Genomic DNA, 22538 nt, shown 5'->3' on the forward strand with positions numbered 1-22538 from the left:
GATGGTACAGATAATAGTATAAAATTACCCCTCTCAAGCTCTACAGAAGCCTGGTTTCCCTGGTTATAGAAATTACTGCACTCGCTCAATGTCATCGCGATCACGTTTTCCCATAGATGCTCTGTGTTGAGAGATGAGATGAATAGAAAACATCTGCCTGTAAAACAGAGAGAGAGAGAGAGAGAGAGAGAAATGGAATTTAACTGTGAGTCATGCATTGAAAGCATGACAAAACACTTAGTATGGGGAAGACAAACAGAGATATTCCAAACAGCTTTGGAAAAAGGATCATAAATATGTAGGCCTACGGATGATGCCTCAATTTAGATCATCCATATGCAATGTATTTGTGCTTAGTTTGTATTACCTAACATGCTACAGCTACACTGTGTGCGTGCATGTGTGTGTGTGTGTGTGTGCACAACCAATTGCAGGATAATATGACTAGAAGCAATTCACACATCTCATATACAATAGGTACTAAAGTAGCCATATACCTAGTGCTGTTTGATGCTAAATTGGCTTCAAAGCCATTTGAACAACCATCATTTCTGGACAATATGTGACCCTTTTCAGGGAACTAGGTGTCTTTCGCAGGTCACTACTTCACAGGAGAGCCGTTTAAACGTAAACTTTATTTTTTAATCAAAATGTGTTTTTTTTGGGGCAGAAATGCCTTCTCGAACATGTGACCTTTCATTTGCCTTCATAACAAACTTGTCTGTAAATACGAATAAAATTAAAACAATTACGAGCCTAGTTGGTTAAGGGGAAACATTTAATTCAGAGAAGATAGTGTCATTGTCAACGAAGATGACAGGCTAATTGGAGGTTGGCTATGATGTTGTTTGTTGCTTTGTTATTATTATTTGTGTGTGTGTGTGTGTGTGTGTGTGTGTGTGTTAGTATTAATACCTCAGAGTAACTCATTTTGGGCCATGTGTTTCATTATAGGAATGATTTCTTGCATATTCGATGTGTCGATGTGAATGAAGGAGTGCTCAGCCCGCCGTTTACTGTAGTCCACAATCAGCTCCTTTGTGATGCTGGCATTGAGAGAGAGGTTGTTGTTCTGACACCACACTGGCAGGTCTCTGACCACTTCCCTATAGGCTGTCTCATTGTCGTAGGTAATCGGCCATCTTAATAATGGTGTTGGAGTCGTGCAAGGCCACGCAGTCGTGGGTGGACAGGGAGAAAAGCAGGGGACTAAGCAGCCACCCCTGAGGGGCCCCCGTGTTGATGGTCAGCGTGGATGCGTTGTTGCCTCCCCTCACCACCTAAGGGTGGCCCGTCAGGAAGTCCAGGATCCTGTTGCAGAGCGAGATGTTCAGTCAGGTAGAGATTGAAAATGTCAGTAAAGAATATTCTACGAATATTTTCTTGGAATTTAGTAATGTAGTAACATTGGGTATGTACTGTATGTGCACTTAGACTTGCTGTAGACCTATTTCAAAGATAGGAAGTGTATAAATGCATGCACATGCACACACACACACACACACACACACACTATAGCACCCAGAGAGCAAGTGCGTGAGACAGAAGTCAGTCAATAAAGCATGTCCTCTCCTGCTGCCTGGTTACAGAGGCCCCATGTTGGCTGTGTCCCAAATGGCACCCTATTCCCTATAGGGAACCCATAAGGCTTTGGTAAAAAGTTATGTACTATGTAAGGAACTTGTCAAACTCATTCCACGCAGGGCTGAGTGTCAGCTGGTTTTTGCTCTTCCCTTGTACTTGATTGAGGAATGAAGGTAATTAATTAGCAAGGAACTCCCCTCACCTGGTTGAATAGGGTCCCATTTGTGACGCAGCCACTGAAACCTATCAACAAGCAATGTAAATGTCCACGATCCTTGAAAGCTATGCTAAATTCCATTGGGTGACTGGGCTTGGAATTATCTTTTTTCTTTCTCTTCTCTTTCATGTTCAGCTTCTGCACTACCGCTTCATATCTTTAGCCTGTTCTTGAAATTAGTATTATGTCTCTCTTTGTTCTGAGAGAGGAAGGGGGAAGGAGCACGCTAGAAAGAAAAAAAAAATCGACCCCTGAAAAAATCGAAGACTTCTACAGTTATGTTGGATCATGGCATAGCCACACTAGTCTTATACGTCTCTAGGTTGGAAAGTGTGTTGTTTAGCTAATGTAACAATGAATACATAGGCACGCAAGGATTGGATATATTAATTATGTTTGTTGTTTGGCAAGCCACTCTAGTATTAAATATTTCTATGATGGGGAGTGTGTCATTTGGCTAATAGTCACTTTAATGTTGTATATCTCTCTGGTCGGGTTTTAGTTTGGCTAATGTAACAGAGAATACCTTTCCACTCTAGTATTTTACCGTAAAACTTCAATTAATAGTACAGGCATTTAATTAATTCAATCCCTGAACACAACAGGCGCTTATTAGAGACAGGCTTCTTTTTCAGTCAGGTGTCTGTTTCCTTAATGCACACCTTTTGCTAAATTGCATAGATAATTGTTTAATTCCAGCATTCACTTCCAGCGTTTTAATACATTTCTTATTTTCCTGCACTAATTTGAACACGGTGTCATGTTTCTTTTGTCTTAGTATGCCTCTTTAAATAAAGAAAAACTTTCCTTGACAGAATAATTATTCTCCCCTGACTGTGCATTTTCGGCAATTCTCACTTTCACCAGTGGAGAGCGATCTGCCGATTTCTAAGGGTCTGTAGAAGTTGTTGACTGTTTTTGTGCTTGCCAGTTAGCTAGCAGTTCTCAGCTAGTAGCCAATGGTTAACAGTTTCTTACGGGCGATAAAAAATGATGATTGCCATAATTTCTTCGAGTCATTAATGAAATATTTTATGTAACAAATCAAACATTAAACCTCGTAAACAGTTTATGGTAATTCATGCTAACCTCGTAAACCTTACAAACTAGCCTGTCCTCACATACAGTATCAGTCAAATGTTTGGACACACCTACTCATTCAAAGAATTGTCTTTATTTTTACTATTTTCTACATTGTAGAATAATAGGGAATACCTCAAAACTATCAAATAACACATATGGAATCATGTAGTAACCAAAAAAGTGTTAAATGTTTTAGATTATTCAAAGTAGCCACCCTTTGCCTTCTTGACAGCTTTGCACACTCTTGGCAGTCTCTCAACCAGCTTCACCTGGAATGCTTTTCAACCAGTCTTGAAGGAGTTCCAATTTATGCTGAGCACTTTTGGCTGATTGTCCTTCACTCTGCGGTCCAACTCATCCCAAACCATCTCAATTGGGTTGAGTTCGGGTAATTGTGGAGGCCAGGTCATCTGATGCAGCACTCCATCACTTTCCTTCTTGGTCAAATACCCATTGCACAGCCTGGAGGTGTGTTGGGTCATTGTCCTATTGAAAAACAAATGATAGTCCCACAAAGCTCAAACTAGATGGGATGGCATATCTCTGCAGACAGTGTCACCAGAAAAGCACCCCCACACCATCACACCTCCTCCTCCATGCTTCACGGTGGGAACCACACATGTGGAGATCATCCGTTCCCTAGTCTATGTCTCACAAAGACAAGGCGGTTGTAACCAAAAATCTCAAATTTGGACTCACAGGACAGATTTCCACTGGTCTAATGCCCATTGCTTGTGTTTCTTGGCCTAAGCAAGTCTCTTCTTATTATTGGCTGGCCTTTAGTAGTGGCTTCTCTGCAGAAATTCAACCATGAAGGCCTGATTGACAAAGTCTCCTCTGAACAGTTGGTGTTGAGATGTGTCTGTTACTTGAACACTGTGAAGCATTTATTTAGGCTGGTAACTCTACTGAACTTATCCTCTGTAGCAGAGGTAACTCTGGGTCTTCCTTTCCTTTGACGGTCCTCATGAGAGCAACTTTCATTGTGCGATTGCACTTAATTATAAGAAGCTTGAAAGTTTCTTCATCTGGATTTACTGACCTTCATGTCTTAAAGTAATGATGGAATGTCGTTTCTCTTTGCTTATTTGAGCTGTTCTTGCCATAATATGGACTTGGTCTTTTACCAAATAGGGCTATATTCTGTATACCACCAATTACCTTGACAAAACACAATTGATTGGCTCAAACGCATTAAGAAGGAAATAAATTCCACAAATGAACTTTTAACAAGGCACACCTATTAATTGAAATGCATTCCAGGTGACTACCTCATGTCGTGGAATATTCTAATAAAGTGAGACTTTGTCATTTCTTCAAACAATCATCTTTAATCAATATTGATTAATTATTGCAATAATGAAACCGTCGACCCCACCCTCCGAAATGTGTGTTGCCGAGAGCTTAACTGATAATGAAAAAACAGAGATCTTATATAGGACCTAAAAATGTTTAGTCAGGGCTGGTTCCACCCCTCCCATAAGCCACTGTGGTCCATCTCCTGGTTATCTGCACGGGATGTTAGATGCCAGGAAGATGAGACAATGAGGGATTGTTCTAAACTCTTCCAGGCTATCTCTATCTCGGGTCACACACACCACATCTTGTCTGTGAATGCCGGTTCTAAAGACTGTTGACATCTAGTGGAAGCCTTAGGACATGCAATATGACCCCATAGACACTGTATATTCGATAGGCAATGACTTGAAAAACTACAAACCTCAGAATTCCCACTTCCTGGTTGTTTTTTTCTCAGGTTTTTGCCTGCCATATGAGTTCTGTTATACTCACAGACATCATTCAAACAGTTTTAGAAACTTCAGAGTGTTTAATAATTATCACTCTAGTCAAGATGGAGACTACACCACAGTAATCTGTAGTGTAGTGTAATCTCTTCCACTCTTCCCTTGCTGCTGGCCGTTGATTCGTCCGGAGCCCAGCTGTGAACATTAAACAAGCTTCCTCCCGAGTTAATGATTGACCTTTGGCTCCGAGTCTGCGACGAGAGCAAAAGTCTACTTTTACAGTCGCTTTATGTAATCTTAACAATGGACCAGAGTATGATAATGACCCATTTTGATAAGAGTCTGAACGAGAGAGCAATGGAGAGAGAGGGGGGGTGAAGAGAATGAGTCCGAGGGAGGGAGATAGCTATACATTGCCCTGCCACACACACTGACCTAATTTGTGACCGATATTGTAGTTTTCTTCCTGACAGAGTGAAATATTCTGACACACTGTAAGATTGCGAGGAACGAGCTTTGTGACACAGCACTATTTAAATGGAGTTGGCCACTAGGGAGGGTTATCCATTTCTCCATTAGTCTTTCATTTGGTCCGTCTACAAAAAGAGTCTTGGAATAAGGGTGATGATCCTGGACCAGGTACTTTTAGCACACTCTACCTTGCATAGTGGGTGCCACTCCACTTTTGACAGGAATTGGCAGGACTATTTCACTGGAAGACAGCAAACCATTTAAGCCTGACTATATTAACACTCTTCTCTTATGGCACTGTACATTTTCAAGCCCAATAGTCTGACTTCTATACCAAAATTATGTGGCGTGACTTCATTTCAGTGCCTGCATATGCATCTTAAACATGATCACTCAGCAGGATCTAATGAGCAGTTAACTACGACACGAGCCTACCAGATGAGATAAATCACTTCTTTGCAAGCAGCACTGAAGCATGCATGAGAGCATCAGCTGTTCCAGACGACTGTGTGATCGCACTCTCCGTAGCCGACGGGAGTAAGACCTTCAAACAGGTCAACTTTTTTTTTAACTAGGCAAGTCAGTTAAGAACAAATTCTTATTTTCAATTACAGCCTAGAAACAGTGGATTAACTTCTTATGGCTGCAGCCCGACACCGGTACACTTATGACAACAGCCAGCTCAAAGTGCAGGGCGCGAAATTCAAAAGATATTTTTTTTAAATATTTAACTTTCACACATTAACAAGTCCAATACAGCATATGAAAGGTACACATCTTGTGAATCCAGCCAACATGTCCGATTTTTAAAATGTTTTACAGGGAAGACACAATATGTAAATCTATTAGCTAACCACGTTAGCAAAAGACACCACTTTTTTTACTCCATCAGTTTTTTACTCCATCAGTAGCTATCACAAATTCGACCAAATAAAGATATAAATAGCCACTAACCAAGAAACAACTTCATCAGATGACAGTCTGATAACATATTTATTGTATAGCATATGTTTTGTTAGAAAAATGTGCATATTTCAGGTATAAATCATAGTTTACATTGCAGCTACAGTCAGAAATTGCACCGAAAGCAGCCATAATAATTACAGGCACCAACGTCAAATACCTAATTACTCATCATAAAACATTTCTGAAAAATACATAGTGTACAGCAAATGAAAGACAGGCATCTTGTGATTCCAGCCAATATTTCCGATTTATTAAGTGTTTTACAGCGGAAAAAAAATGTAGCGTTATATTAGCTTAGCACAATAGCCAGAAACACTTGGGCGCCGGCGACTACGACAGATATATGAAATAACATCATAAAATGGGTCTTACTTTTGCTGATCTTTCATCAGAATGTTGGACAAGGTGTCCTTTGTCCAGAACAGTCGTTGTTTGGATTCAGAACGGCAACTTTCCCTCTTCATTTAGCAAGCGCGCTAGCCGGGTGGCACGACACTCTCCATGTCAACAAACGGAAGAGAACGGAACATGGCAAAACTCCCGAAAAAATTTCAATAATCTGATGAAACTATATTGAAAAAACATACTTTACGATGATATGGTGACATGTATCAAATAAAATCAAAGCCGGAGATTGTAGTCGCCTATTACGGCAGCTAAACAAAAGGCAACCCCACTGTCCAGCTCGCGCTCTTCAGAGTACCGAAAGTGGGGGACACGTCATTCCAAGATGATGTGTTCCATCTCAGACCAAGATAATCACCTCATTTCTTCTCTCACAGCCTCTTGACACCCAGAGGAAGGTGTATGACGTGCATGTATACTAATATGTCTTGTGCCCATTTATAGGCAGGAAGAAGAACAGAGCATCGATTTCAGACATTCCACTTCCTGGTCAGGAAATGTGCTGCAGAATGAGTTCTGTTTCACTCAGAGAAATAATTCAAACGGTTTTAGAAACTAGATAGTGTTTTCTATCCAATAGTAATAATAATATGCATATTGTACGAGCAAGAATTGAGTACGAGGCCGTTTGAAATGGACACCTTTTATCTGGCTACTCAATACTGCCCCTTGCAGCCCAAACAGGTTAACTGCCTTGTTTAGGGGCAGAACAACATATTTTTACCCTGTCAGCTTGGGGATTTGATCTTGCAACCTTCTGGTTACTAGTCCAACGCTCTAACCACTGGATACCTGCCGCCCATAACATTCAGAAGGTCGCAGGGCCAGACTGATTACCAGGACGTGTACTCAGAGCATGTGCTGACCAACTGGCAAGTATCTTCAATTACATTTTCAACCTGTCCCTGACCGAGTCTGTAATACCAACATGTTTCAACCAGACCACCGTAGTCCCTGTGCCCAAGAACACCAAGGTAACCTGCCTAAATGACTACCGACCCATAGCACTCACAACCGTAGCCATGAAGTGCTTGGAAAGGCTGAGCATGGCTCACATCAGCACCATTATCCCAGAAACTGTAGACCCACTCCAACTTGCATACTACCCCAACAGATGATGCAATCTCTATTGCACTCCACACTGCGCTTTCCAACCTGGACAAAAGGAACACCTACAGGAGAATTCTATTCATTGACCTTGCAGAGACTTGGAGCTGTAGCTGAGTGACTGGGTGTACCTGTGCCACCAGCCTACCAACCCTAGCGACAGGGTTTCTCGGCCGTTGCCATGGCGCTCGACACACGGTTGTCTCACAGCTGTACCAGTTACCCATTAGTCTCTGAGACAGACCATCCCTCCATGCCACTCGTAATGGCCCTCCTTCGGCGAATGAACTTCGTAGACTCCCAAATGGGTGATATCTCCTCGCCATGGTCGCAGAAACAGAGGCAATTGCCATGCCAACTTCTCTGAACCCCGTCTCTCCCATCCTCACAACACAAGCTTATCCTTGAGTGGATCCAGCTAATTGTATTCTCTTTCATACGAGGATCATTAACCATTCGCTTACATTGCAGCCATTCAGTTTATTTAAGACCTTAATCTAACGCATATTAAGGGGACAAAAATGAATCTGTTGCGTTAGTACTTTTCATTAAAGAGAATTTGTGGTTTTGAAACAGAAGTCCATTTTTATATTCAATCTTTTCTGCTTAAATTAGTATTTCACACCAGTTGTTTGAATCACACACCATTCTATGAAACATTGATACACAGTTGGATATATAATTCTAGGAACTGCCTGGATTAGAAATGGTGCTCTATCAAATTCCTTTCATGGAAGTAGATTCCTTAAATGAATTTAATCCACAACCAAAATAATTATAATGCTAATTCATTCATGCATCCTTAGTCTTTGTAGCATGAGAGGGAGTAGAAAGAACCCTTTTACACGGAACCCAAAAGGGTTCTACCTGGAAACAAAAATGGTTATCCAAAGGATTCTCTTATGGGGACAGCCGAATAAGCCTTTTAGGTTCCAAATAACACCTTTTTTTCTAAGAGTGTATTTGTTTCCCCCTCGACGGGGCTTCTGATCTAACTATTTACTAGTTAACAACAAATCATGTATGTCATATAAAATATATTCCCCCCACCCAGTATTGTAATCAAAACTTACCAGAACGCATGTAGTCCTTGGCTCAGACCGTGTAGTAGTGCGGGCTCAATAGCATCTCATTAGTGTGCAAGATCTTGAGAATCAGCTGTACATGTGATGGAAGAATGCACTGTGCATGCAGAGGGTTGCAATTCCATTGAATTGGGGATTGTTTAACCAAAATATACCACAAGACGTAGAATTGCCTTATGTGTATCCCACAAAAAAAGGTTCACCGTTATAAGCTAACTGTTTTGAGGAATATAAGCATTCCCCAAATTCCAGGGCTTAACTTCCCATGGAAATTTTCCGGAACAATTCCGGAAATTTACCCGAAAGTTTCCGACACTTTGCAACCCTAATTATCACGCCCTCTCCAAGTCTCTGTTAAAGAGACTGTATCAATAGCTTTTCCACTCTATGCATAGCTTTTTCCCTGGCATGAACTATAGTACAGTGCACTCATTTTGGGACTCACTAAGCAGGTCAACTCAATTTGAAGGGGCATAGCATGGTGTTGTAACTCCATGCAGGACTCTGTTCTCGTTAGTTACTGTAGCTTTCTGAGATCACCTCTCTCAGTGATGCAATAGCTTGCAGTCTGATGTGTCGGTTAAGCATTTGTAAAGGAGGCATGCATATTGTGATGTTCAATCCACAGAAGAATTGTGCATGGTGATGACAATTATCGATGAAGCCTTTAGCTGGTAGAGTCTGTTTCTTCTTCTCTCGGTCACTGCTTTTGCTCCTGCTAGGAGGTCTTCTCTTTGTTCCCTCTATCTGTCCTCCTCTTCCCATCTTCCTATGCTCTCTTGCTTTGGTCTCTCACTCTCTCTCTCATCACACTTTGTCTCCGTCTCTCTTTCTCTCCTCCTTAAATATTTCTCCCTTTGCAGAGGGTCTGGGACAGCGGGCTTTGGTCCTCTTTCATTTACTGTCTCCCTCACTCCCTCTCTCTTATTCCTCCTCTCACTCCCTCTCTCTTTTTCCTCTGTCTCTACCTCTCTCTCTCTCTCTCTCTCTCTCTCTTCTGCTATAATTGAATCAATAAACAAGCTTTAATGCTCAGTGAAACTCTTTCAGCTTGGATCACGTCAAACTCTTAGCTCGCCCAGGAAACAAAGCTATGGGGAAGAAACGTTGGACTCCTGAACTCTGGAATGACGCATCTGAAAATGTTTCTTTGAGTTTTATTCATCCTCCCCCCTTTAGTCGTTCAATTTGAAGTCTCGAGTAAAGCTTTTGGGTGGTGCAGAACAGATCTAGTCAGATGTAGTCAAAGTCCATGCTCAGTGGTATGCTATTTTCTTGTTGAATGGTGGACTTTGAATTTCGAGGGGTTTACATAAAAGTCTTTGGTTGATGGTACTGTCATCTAACACATGTATGTTATTGGGATTATTAGGAGGTCTATGGATTATTTATTGAGGTATTTGGATGTTAAACTACTACTACGTAATAACCTTATCTGTAATCGATTTTAGAGCCCTTTCAATACTACACATTAGTTACTGTCAATTCGGTTCATGATTCTGAACAGCATGAAAGCGAAGCATCTGGACAGCATTTTCCAATCATGGAGATTGTAAATAATAAAACAGTTCAAAGGTGTTTAGTTCACTACTGAGAAGAGAGAGAGAGACCTCCAATCGCCATGGTAACTGCACTTCACTGAGAGGTCTGGACGGTGTGGGTGGAAGGATCCTTGAGCTGTTTGTGGTAGTGCTAACCGTTAACGTCCACGGTCTACAAACTGAACCTCCCTGATAAGGTGTCTGAACTAGAAGGGAGAGAGAGGGAGTCGTGACCCCCTTAACTCACCACCCATCCCCTCTCATCGTTAATTACACAGACCAGTAAGTGAATGCAAATGCAGCTCTTCTCAGTTGACAGTCCAAAACACCATAATAAAGCTAGCCCTCTCTCCACTGCTCATATCAATTAACGCATGTCGATTATGACACCGTTGTTTAATAGGAAAGGACATGAAGGGAGCTGAGAAAATAATCGTTACAATGTCCTGGGAAAGAATATGCACAGCTATAATAGCCTTCGCAATATCCATCATCTGCCCACACTTCAATGTCACATATGTTGTGTTGGAGGAGAATAAATTGTAATTATGGGAGGAGGAAATAGAGATTTAACCTTGTTGTTCTTTCGCCTGTTCTTTTATCCTTCAGGAGGAATATTTGAATCCATCGAAAGCGGCCCGTCGGGAGCAGAAGAACTCGCCTTTAAATTTGCCTTGAACACAATCAACAGGAACCGCACCCTGCTGCCCAACACCACGCTCACATATGACATCCAGAGAATAAACATCTTTGACAGCTTTGAGGCCTCCAGAAAAGGTGATTGGCTGAGGAGGATAGGAAGCAGACCTGGGGTGTGTTCATTAGTGCACACCGTAGCATTTTTTTTTTCATCAGTAAACTATTATCAAAGGAAACAAGCCTTTCTTATTGGACATGTAAGTCCCTCCTTGTTATAGCCGTTTGCTTCTGTTTGGTTGCTAGTGAATACACCCTTGGCTTAAAATAAATTCTGAGCGGTTGTTTGAGCCTGCCTGGGGTGTCAGATGGGCGGGGTTTGAATTTTTGGGACAATTCCACAACTAAAGTGCACAAAGAATCCAGGTCAGAGAGAGAGAAAGAGAGAGAGAAAGAGAGAGACACAGAGAGAGACACAGAGAGAGACACAGAGAAAGACACAGAGAGACAGAGGGAGACAGAGACAGAGGGAGACAGACACAGAGAGAGAGAGACACAGAGAGAGACACACAGAGAGAGACACAGAGAGATTATTGTACAGTTTTTTTCAACAGAACATTGTAGTACAAATGGCAGCCAAATGCTGAATTGTGAGTACAATTGATTGTATTGAAATACAATAAACAACAGATATAGGCAAAAATTATGTTGATTGTCAACTGTTCAGCATGCAAACCATGGCTGGGATGGTGCTGTAACGGAACCGTTCAGTCCTGCAGTGGATCAGTTCCAGTTTAGTTGAGGAGAAGGTCTGGTGTGGTGGGAGCATGTGGCGGTAGGGATCAACGTTGTGATTGGAAGACTTCACATGAATTATGATAGATTGAGTAAGGCTCCCTTGTTTATTAATGAATGATTATTAATCTACCATGAAAAAAAGGTTGTCATGAATAATTGCAAGAGGGCGGTTTAAATTATACAGGTTGTGATAGGAGGACAGCTAAATCTGTTATTAGAATGGTTCATTCTGAGTATCTCTGGGAGTAGTTGTTTATGTTTGTTTATTTGTTTGTGGGAGATTGTGACAAAAAATAAGGGTGTCTGTTTTTTTGCAGGCGTGAAATGTGGGAATAGACATTTATTGAGAATGACTCTGATTAGCTGTTGAGAAATATTTTGCTGATGCGACCTACAAACTGATTGCATCTGATGTGCTCAATTAAGTTATATACAAGAAATATGGGTATAGTATTTGATTAGAAATGTTGTGACAAATGGCAACAAAAAAAGTATCAAGTCCAGGCTGAGAACTTATATTATAGTAAGCTTTATAGCCTAGTTAGGTAAATCAAGATGCTATGTACTTACTCCTACCGGCAGTGTTGGGGAAGCTGCGCTGAAAACATAGTTTACAAAGCTACCGATTACCTTGCACTGGAACAAGTAAAGCTACACTAAAACTACCCTTAAGAAAAATATAATGTACTTGAATTGAGTTCAACTACCACCAAGCTACTGCAAAATATAGTTATATTACTAGTTGAACTAGTACTAGTACTATACTGCCTGCTAGTATCCACGTGATTCAATGCAAAGTGGGACCGATACTCCTCTTGATTCAATGACATCCATCTTGATCTAATGAGGGACAGACTAGGGTCTTTCTTGATCAGTACTCCCATGGTGCATTGCGTGGACAGTAGAGCTGAGAGGAGCCGAAGGCTTCCACCTAAACATAAATCTAACAAACACCTCTCTCTGCCTCCTACCCCCAGCCTGTGACCAGCTGTCCTTGGGGGTGGCAGCCATCTTTGGCCCCTCTCACAGCTCATCAGCTAACGCAGTCCAGTCCATTTGTAATGCCCTGGGGGTGCCCCACATCCAGACCAAGTGGAAGCACCAGGTGTCGGACAACAGGGACTCGTACTACGTCAGCCTCTACCCGGACTTCCAGTCCCTCAGCCGGGCCATCCTGGAGCTGGTCCACTTCTTCAAATGGAGGACGGTCACTGTGGTCTATGACGACAGCACAGGTACATATATCTTGGATGATTGATGATGAAGATGATGATCAAAAGGTGAAAGACAAAAAAAGATTGGAGTATAAACTCAAAAACTTCTACTCAAACACAAACAAACCATTTTATCGGGGTGGTAGATGTCCGAAAGGTTAGTAGCTTGAATGTTGCCAGCTTGAGTCTTGGGCTGGGCAATAAAAGCAGGAGATTAATTGTCATGCACTTGAGCAAGGCACTTATACGCTGCATAAGCCCAGGGCTTAAATGTGCTCCTCCCAAAATGTGTTTAGGTGCAGAAGAGTTGAACTGTTCTATTCTTTCCCCTAAGAGTTTAGCATTGAGTGTCTGGCCATGAAATCTTCAGCCCCCTCAAAGTCCTCCAGGTGTACTCCATGTCAAAACTGGAGCCCTCTACATGAGTGAGCAGCCCTGAAAAAACACATTGCCCAGAATCACCCTCTCCTCGAGTCTCCTCAGATTAATGCCATGCAGCATGAATGTGAAAGCTGACAGCATCCATGAATAAAAGACAGACTCGTATCCGTCTGCCCGGGTCACCTGCTGTGACTTTGCGAAGTTGCTCATGATTTGCATTTTTACAAGCACAATAATATTTTACACCGTTGAGTACTGTTATATTTTAACAAGGCCTACTGCGTCCAACGTGAGAGTGCTCATCGACTTGAGAGAGAAGACAACATATCGCAATGTCTGTCTCTTATTTTTACGATCCTTCGGAAGGACAAGGTTGCCCACTTCATGGAACGTAATTACTTGTTGAACATACTTTGTTACAAATACATGGGTTGCATGGTGAGTCTTTTGCCAAATATGTCCAATTGTGGTGGTTTCTTCAGTTGAAGTTCTGTATTTTTGACACATTTTACAACTCTTTTTACTACATTGGTGTCATGAGGTGTCTTACCCTGAATCACACATCGACCCCTAGGTCGTACTGTCCTTTCAGAGGGCAATATGAAGCTACTACACCTATTGCAATCTGGTTCTATCTACACAAGTGCCTAGGGGCTAGAGGTTGATTAGGGATTCAGTCTTACCTTTTACAAGCAACTGGTAGATCTAGTATGACCAAGAGGATAGAATAACCATCAGGATTTATTCTTCGGTGTTCCTTGAAATGAATGGCTCGTGATAGGGTGACCATGTTTTTGTCACATCCATTTCACTTTGCAGAGAGCCACCATGTCACGTTCCTGACCTGTTTTCCTTTGTCATGTATTTGTTTTAGTTGGTCAGGGCGTGAGTTGGGTGGGTTGGTCTAGGTTTGATTTTCTATGTTGGGATTTTGTGTTCGGCCTGGTATGATTCTCAATCAGAGACAGCTGTGAATCGTTGTCCCTGATTGAGAGTCATACTAAGGCAGCCAGGGTTTCACTTGTGTTTTTGTGGGTGTTTGTTCCTGTGGAGGTTTTGTTGCCACACAGGACGGTTTCGGTTTTGTCACGTTGGTTGTTTTTGTATTTTGAAGTGTTTTGTTGATGTTCATTAAAAGAATGAACACTAACCACTCTGCGTTTTGGTCCCCACCTTCTGTCAGCGAGGACAGCCGTAACAGAAACACCCACCACAAGAGGACCAAGCGGAGTGGAGAAGGGCAGCGACAGCAGCAGAGACAGACAGAGGAATGGACATGGGAAGACGTCTTGAACGGCAAGGGTTGCTACACATGGGAGGAGATCCTGGCTGGAAAGGATCGCCTCCCATGGGAACAGCTGGAGGCAGCGAGGAGAGCAGAGGCAACCGGAGAGAGGAACCGGAGGTATGAGGGTACGCGGCTAGCACGGAAGCCCGAGAGGCTCACCCAAAAATTTCTTGGGGGGGGCTAAAGGGGAGTGTGGCGAAGCCGGGTTGGATACCTGAGCCAACTCCCCGGGCTTACCGTGGAGTGAGAGGGCGTCGTACTGGTCAGACACCGTGTTATGCGGTGGAGCGCACGGTGTCCCCAGTACGCGTGCTTAGCCCAGTGCGGGCTATTCCACCTTGCCGCACTGGGAGGGCTAGGTTGGGCATCGAGCCGGGTGCCATGAAGCCGGCCCAACGTATCTGGCCTCCAGTACGTCTCCTCGGGCCGGCGTACATGGCACCAGCCTTACAGGTGGTGTCCCCGGTTCGCCTGCATAGCCCAGTGCGGGCTATTCCACCTCGCCGCACTGGCAGGGCTACGGGGACCATTCAACCTGGTAGGGTTGGGGAGGCTCGGTGCTCAAGAGCGCGTGTACTCTTTCACGGTCCGGTATATCCGGCGCCACCTTCCCACCCCAGCCCAGTACCATCAGTGCCAACACCACGCACCAGGCTTCCAGTGCGTTTCCAGAGCCCTGTTCCTCCTCCACGCACTCTCCCTGTGGTGCGTGTCTCCAGCCCAGTGCCTCCAGTTCCGGCACCACGCACCAGGCCTACTGTGCGCCTCAGCAGGTCAGAGTCGGCCGTCTGCCCAACGGCGCCTGAACTGCCCGTCTGCCCAACGGCGCCTGAACTGCCCGTCTGCCCAACGCTGTCTGAACTGTCCGTCTGCCAAGCGCCTCATGAACTGCCCGTCTGTATTGAGCCTTCAAAGCCGCCCGTCTGCCATGAGCCTGCAAAGCCGCCCGTCTGCCATGAGCCTATAGAGCCGTCCGCCAGACAGGAGCCGCTAGAGCCTTCCGCCAGACAGGAGCCGCTAGAGCCTTCCGCCAGACAGGAGCAGCCAAAGCCTTCCGCCAGACCGGATCAGCCAGAGCCTTCCGCCAGACAGGATCAGCCAGAGCCTTCCGCCAGACAGGATCAGCCAGAGCCTTCCGCCAGCCATGAGCAGCCAGATCCGTCAGCCAGCCATGAGCAGCCAGATCCGTCAGCCAGCCATGAGCAGCCAGATCCGTCAGCCAGCCATGAGCAGCCAGATCCGTCAGCCAGCCATGAGCAGCCAGATCCGTCAGCCAGCCATGAGCAGCCAGATCCGTCAGCCAGCCATGAGCAGCCAGATCCGTCAGCCAGCCATGAGCCGTCCAGCCAGGATCCGCCAGAGCCGTCATCCAGCCAGGATCCGCCAGAGCCGTCATCCAGCCAGGATCCGCCAGCCAGCCAGGATCCGCCAGAGCCAGCCAGCCAGGATCCGCCAGAGCCAGCCAGCCAGGATCCGTCCCTCAGTCCGGAGCTGCCCCTTATCCTGGTGCTGCCCCTTATCCTGGTGCTGCCCCTTATCCTGGTGCTGCCCCTTATCCTGGTGCTGCCCCTCAGTCAGGTGCTACCCCTCAGTCTGTTACTGCCCTTTGGAATAGTGGGATTGACATGGAGGGTGAAGATTGGGAGGAGGCCACGGAAGCGGGGGTTGACTATGGTGGGGTGGGGACCACGACCAGCGCCAGAGCCGCCACCGTGGACAGACGCCCACCCAGACCCTCCCCTAGACTTTGTGCTGGTGCGCCCGGAGTTCGCACCTTAAGGGGGGGGTTCTGTCACGTTCCTGACCTGTTTTCCTTTGTCATGTATTTGTTTTAGTTGGTCAGGGCGTGAGTTGGGTGGGTTGGTCTAGGTTTGATTTTCTATGTTGGGATTTTGTGTTCGGCCTGGTATGATTCTCAATCAGAGACAGCTGTGAATCGTTGTCCCTGATTGAGAGTCATACTAAGGCAGCCAGGGTTTCACTTGTGTTTTTGTGGGTGTTTGTTCCTGTGGAGGTTTTGTTGCCACACAGGACGGTTTCGGTTTTGTCACGTTGGTTGTTTTTGTATTTTGAAGTGTTTTGTTGATTTTCATTAAAAGAATGAACACTAACCACTCTGCGTTTTGGTCCCCACCTTCTGTCAGCGAGGACAGCCGTAACACACCACTGTAGCGTGGTGACAGTGTATTAACCTTGGCTAAGGTCACGGTGAATGGTCCAACTCACCCAACCGCTGCAATGAGTCATCTGATTTGCCATTGTTCCACTCCTCCTCATTGTGTTTGTCCTTAAATGGCACAATATTCTCAATGTAGTGTACTGCTGTTGGACTAAGTCCCATAGGGCTCTGGTCAAAAGTAGTACACTCTAAAGGGAATAAGGTGCCATTTGGGATGCATGCATTCATCCTCACCCTCATCTCCATAACAACATCCACTAGCTTGCATTGATTCCCCTAAAAAAGGGCTCCAGGGAAGGTGTTAGACATTATTTAAAGGTAAGGTTACTCGAAACCAGGTAAGCCTGATGAGTTTCCTCCTCGGGGGAGAGTTTTTTAGTTTAACACACCACCTCACAGTGACCGAGTCGGGGTGAGAGAGACTGGGTGATGTCAACCACACACGCACACACATCGTCTGTAATCACACAGCTTCATGCTCCAGGACGTTTATCCCTGATTGGAGCCTATCTGACTTCTGGCGGAAAGTAGTATCAGAGGGGATGAAATGTAATATTTATACACAGCCCTCTGAGGATCGGGGAGGGAAAGTCAGAAGGCATTATCCAGATCCCCACCAACGTCGGCCCTGACAGTGTGTCCCAAATGCTGAGCTCCCCCCGGAACCATTTTCCACTCAACGCCTCCCAAGTGTCTGTACGGAGCAAAACAGAGAAGGGAGAGATACCTTGGAGTAGGGAAAACCTACCTTACTCACAAAAAACGGCAGTATTTACTTCTAACACGAAAGAACACATTCCTTATTCTTATTTCACAGCAATCCCTATGGACACTCCAGAGGGAGAATCAGCCCCCACTCAAAGACCATTAAATTGCCCACACAGCACTTCATCCCAACAAAAAAGGTCTGAGCAGTCCAAAAGTGCATCTTCAAAACCCCTTTCTTCTCTCTCCCAGACTCCCTCCCTATCCCATCAGTTTTTAGACCCATGACGAGTAATAATTTCAACCATCAATCCAGCCCTATTTCATCCCAAGGCTCAGAAGTCCTCGGTGGAGAGGAGAAACTCATTGTAATCCCATCAGTGTCTCTCTGAGAGGTTTCTAGCTGAGTGCGGGTGGGGAAATGAAAGGTGTGGATTGTTGCTCAGTATGAGGCGGTGGTAAGGTTATATGGGGCTTCCCTAGTGGGGAGTAGTCAGGCAAACAGAGACTCAAATCCAAACAGAACCTTGGGAGAGAGAAAGTGAGAATGGATTGACTGCTGCTTTCCAACACTAACATATTAATAAAGTCATTCCACGCTAGAATAGAGAGTAGTGTGTGAATTATCATTTTTAAAGGGGCTTCTTCGACGATGCTGGACTCTGCTGATATATTGACTCTGTATATATTTAAGTCATTCCACGCTAGAATAGAGTAGTGTGTGAATTATTCGACGAAGCTGGACTTTGCTGATGTAAAGCGCTTTTTGGTGTATGAGAAGAGTATGTGTTGAGTTGGTACAGAGCTCTGTTGACAGTTCTTCAGTACTGTATCATGGGTGGTATTCTGAAGTCTTCCATTGAATGATTTGCCAGCGATCAGAAGATTCAGAATACTGCACTATGTGTATTTTTGCCAAGTGTGAGTGGGACAATCAAATAAACTATGGAAGAGAGAGCCATGTATTTGGGCTGTTTTATTTTAAAGATTTGTATCTGAACTGTATGCCTTGCCAATGACACTTATATTAATTTCCATGTCATACTTATTTTTCAAATAAGGTGTCCATTTCTGTTCTCCAGGTCTTATTCGGTTGCAGGAGCTGATCAAGGCACCCTCCCGATACAACATTCGTTTGAAGATCCGACAGTTGCCGGCGGAGGCCAAGGACGCCAAGCCACTTCTGAAAGAGATGAAGAAAGCAAAGGAGTTCCACGTGATCTTTGACTGCAGCCACGAAATGGCCGCCTGGATCCTGAAACAGGTCAGTGTCCGTCTTGGGTCTTTCTCAGAACCATGTTGAAATCCAGAGATGGGTTGGACTTTGTCAGATTTCTTGGACTTGGAGATGTATTTATAGGAATTAGCTCCAGAATGATCCCTCCTTGAATACCTCATACTTCTGGTTTCAGGTCCAGTATCTACAGTTTTGGTTATTCATTTCCTGTTCATCTGAATCAGACTCATTTGGATATCTAGTTTTCCTTGTTTATCTCCTTTTAGAATATTACAGTTCCATTACTGTGTTTCCATAATGAATGCTCTATGTCAAAATAATTTTAATTAGCAACTCTGCCCCTGCTCACAGGCATGTTTGCGACATTATGATTCATCTCTGCCACATTGTTAATGAGAAGTGCTCATATCCGTTACCAAAACACACATTTTCGGGCAGAGTAGATGCCATTGTATTGTGTCGAGTGTTCAGTTTGCTAATTATATACAGCATCCCTACCAACATTGCGTAAGGTAAGTTGTCCCCCACAAAAAATGATTTACTCTGCACTCACACATGCTGTATATTTGTTTAGGCACTTTGACCATAGTCAGTATTGTGGTTTTCCCACAGGCTCTAGCCATGGGAATGATGACGGAGTACTACCACTACATCTTCACCACGCTGGTATGTTCACCGACACCTTATTGAAATGAGTTTTCTTCCTGATAACTACGGTGTCCATATTAGCATCCATGGAAGTTGCAGATGCTGTCCTAATATGGACACCGTAGAGGTCACGTCATCATCTCCTTTATATTGCCACCTAGATACTTGGTCCTGGTGGCAGTGCATCTACAATGTGCTATTGAAGTCAAAAAGATTTATAGACAAAACCCTTTGAAGACCAAGGGTTGAAAATGATTTTAGCTGTCAAAGTATCAGTCTAAATAAACTCTTTCTTCGATAGCATTTTGTTGACTCTTTAAACAATGTTTAGCCATTCTCTACCCACCCCCAAACTGTTGTCCAAAAACCTCTAAAAGTTTTTATCAGGGAAAACTAAAGCCACTTGATATGTTCGTCTATTCTGACTCATGGCGGAGATTGAAGTTCTCCAAAGTTCCTTTGATCCACCAAAGAGTCCTGCTGTTCTCACTGGATGAAAAGCCTGTCTTTCCTGGGTGGAGAGAGAGAACGAGAGACTGAGAGCTCAGATAATAGAGCAGACAGTATGAGGCTGTTATCGTTTCGGTTCAATATGGCCCTGACAACACCTGGGCCTGTTGTCCTATTTGGATCATTATGGTTAAGGTTAGGACAAGGGTAGAGAAAGGCTGAATTGAAATCTGTTGTTATGGGCAAACTGTAAATAGAGCTGAGATTATAGGGCTGTTTCAGAGGCATGCTGTTACTTGTTAGTCTGGGCTCCTGCCTGTTCCAAGAGCATAGGCCAGCTTGGCAAGGAAGTGGTGGTAGTGCTGGCCAATGCTGCAATACAACTGCTATCCAGAGTGTGTTGCCCTTACAGGAGTGCTGCAAACATTGTCTATTATGCTCCCTCGCACACGCATGTGTACACGCACACACACACAGTACACTTATACAACCTATAGACATCTACCTGGTCATAAGCCAGACATGTGGCTCGTTTGACGACTGCGATGTCCTTTCGCTTCCAACATGATAGATGGCAACGCACCAAGGCCCTGCCTGGAAACCTTGAAAATGTTGGCTTTTCCATAGAATTCCATTTAACATTTTGTGACAAAGTAGCCCCCCGATTTACGCAAATGACAACACACGTCACTCAATTCAGTACTTCATAGCCCCATGTATCAAACAGTTTTTTTCAGTTATTTTAAAACCAGGAACATCTGGAGAGTCCCCTGCTGATCATAGACCCATACCCTAAATAATACCCTAAAGCGTATAAGCAATAGAATGGCAAAAGTCTTACCAGACTTGATACATGTCAATCAAACAAGCTTTGTTAAAAATAGACAAACAAATACAAGAACATGTTTCAGTTGAATATAATACGCAAAAAAACCTAGATATAAATTCATCAATAACGGCAGTTGATGCCAAAAAGGCTTTTCTTGAATGGCCTTTTCTATTCAAAACTTTGGACGAGTTCAACTTTCCAGCTGAAATAATAAATGTAATACAAATATTGTATATATGTCCTAAAGCAAAAATATACACAAATAATACTGTACATTATCTGACGAAATTGCTGTAGAAAGGGCCATAGGATAGGGATGTCCTGTCACGTTCGTCGTAGTGAGGAGACCAAGGCGCAGCGTGATATGAGTACATTCTTCTTTAATAATCGAAGAACACTTAAACAAAGTAACAAAACGAACGTGTAGCTATAAACAACTAGTGCTGACATGTAACTACACATAGACAATAACCCACAAAATCTAAATGGGAAATGGCAACCTAAATAGGATCCCCAATCAGAGACAACAATAAACAGCTGCCTCTGATTGGGAACCAATTCAGGCCACCATAGACCTACAATAACCTAGACTTACAAAAAAATCTAGACAATGAAAAAACACGCATACCCACCCACGTCACACCCTGACCTGACCAAAATAATACAGAAAACATATATAACTAAGGTCAGGGCGTGACATGTCCCCTCTCCACCCTATTGTTCACACTGGCAATTGAACCGCTTGAAGAAAGAATTAGACAGGACCCAAATGTAACATGTATCAGTTTTGGTAAACATGAATATAAACTAAACTTATTTGCAGACAATCTCTTGATATACCTGACCAATTTTGAAAACTCAATGCCCACTTTGCCCCAAATATTTTCAGAATACTCAAATCTCAGGATATACAATTTACGTGAAAAAAAATGATAATGGCAATAGGAAAAACTCACGGTCTACAGATACCCTTTAAGGGAACACAAAAAATATGAAATATGAAAACAAATATATAATGATAATTGTATTCCATTCCTCAACAATACGAAAGCAGATCTAATTAAGCATATCTAATTAAATGGAATAATCTTTCCATGAATATTACAGGTAGAATAAACTTCTTTAGAATGGCATAGCTCTCAAAGTTTTTGTATTTATTTTTGGTAATACCAATTACCCCCCTGAAGACCCAGCTATCACAGTGGATCTGGGCTGATTCCGGCTGAGAGTCGGGGAACTCGGCTAAGAGTCAGACTTGGCCGGCGTCATGTAGCCCGAGTCTGGGTCCACCTTCAGCAGTATTACTTATGGCTAGGATGCAAGGATTGAGCTCGGGCCGATTCCGGTGTGAGTTATCTGGCCTAAATGTATTACTTGGGGCTCGGGCTGCTTTATATAAATAACATTTAATTATTTATTTTTCCATATTTTGTAACGTTCGTCATATTCCTCCTCCTCGGATGAGGAGGAGCATGGATCGGACCAACACGCAGCGAGGTATGCAGACATAAAGAATATATTAACAAGACGAACACTGACACGAAATACACTTGAATAGAATACAAAACAACAAAACGACGTAGACAGACCTGAACTAGAGAACTTACATAGACACGAAGAACGCACGAACAGGAAAGACTAGCCAAACGAACGAGACAGTACCGTGTGGTGCCCAGACACAGACACAGCAACAATCACCCACAAACAAACAGTGAGAACAGCCTACCTTAATATGGTTCTCAATCAGAGGAAACGTCAAACACCTGCCTCTAATTGAGAACCATATCAGGCAACACATTTAACCCAACATAGAAACACATAACATAGAATGCCCACCCCCACTCACGCCCTGACCAACTAAACACATACAAAAACAACAGAAAACAGGTCAGGAACGTGACAGAACCCCCCCCCCTCAAGGTGCGAACTCCGGGCGCACCCCTAAAACTCAAGGGGAGGGTCTGGGTGG

The 22538-nt window shown here is 43.7% G+C and overlaps 1 protein-coding gene across 1 annotated transcript in view; it reads left to right on the forward strand.

Annotated features, from left to right (window-relative positions):
* The first annotated feature begins 7843 nt into the window (after window positions 1-7843).
* Window positions 7844-22538, forward strand: part of LOC120019241 (glutamate receptor ionotropic, kainate 2-like) — a 175367-nt gene continuing 160672 nt past the window's right edge. The window contains exons 1-5 of the mRNA XM_038962560.1: window positions 7844-7886; window positions 10814-10981; window positions 12616-12873; window positions 18488-18669; window positions 19255-19308. Of these exons, the coding sequence (XP_038818488.1) occupies window positions 7844-7886; window positions 10814-10981; window positions 12616-12873; window positions 18488-18669; window positions 19255-19308 (705 nt within the window). The remainder of the gene's footprint in view (window positions 7887-10813; window positions 10982-12615; window positions 12874-18487; window positions 18670-19254; window positions 19309-22538) is intronic.

This window comes from Salvelinus namaycush, chromosome 24, assembly GCF_016432855.1.
Source record: "Salvelinus namaycush isolate Seneca chromosome 24, SaNama_1.0, whole genome shotgun sequence".
NCBI classification, from domain to species: domain Eukaryota; kingdom Metazoa; phylum Chordata; class Actinopteri; order Salmoniformes; family Salmonidae; genus Salvelinus; species Salvelinus namaycush.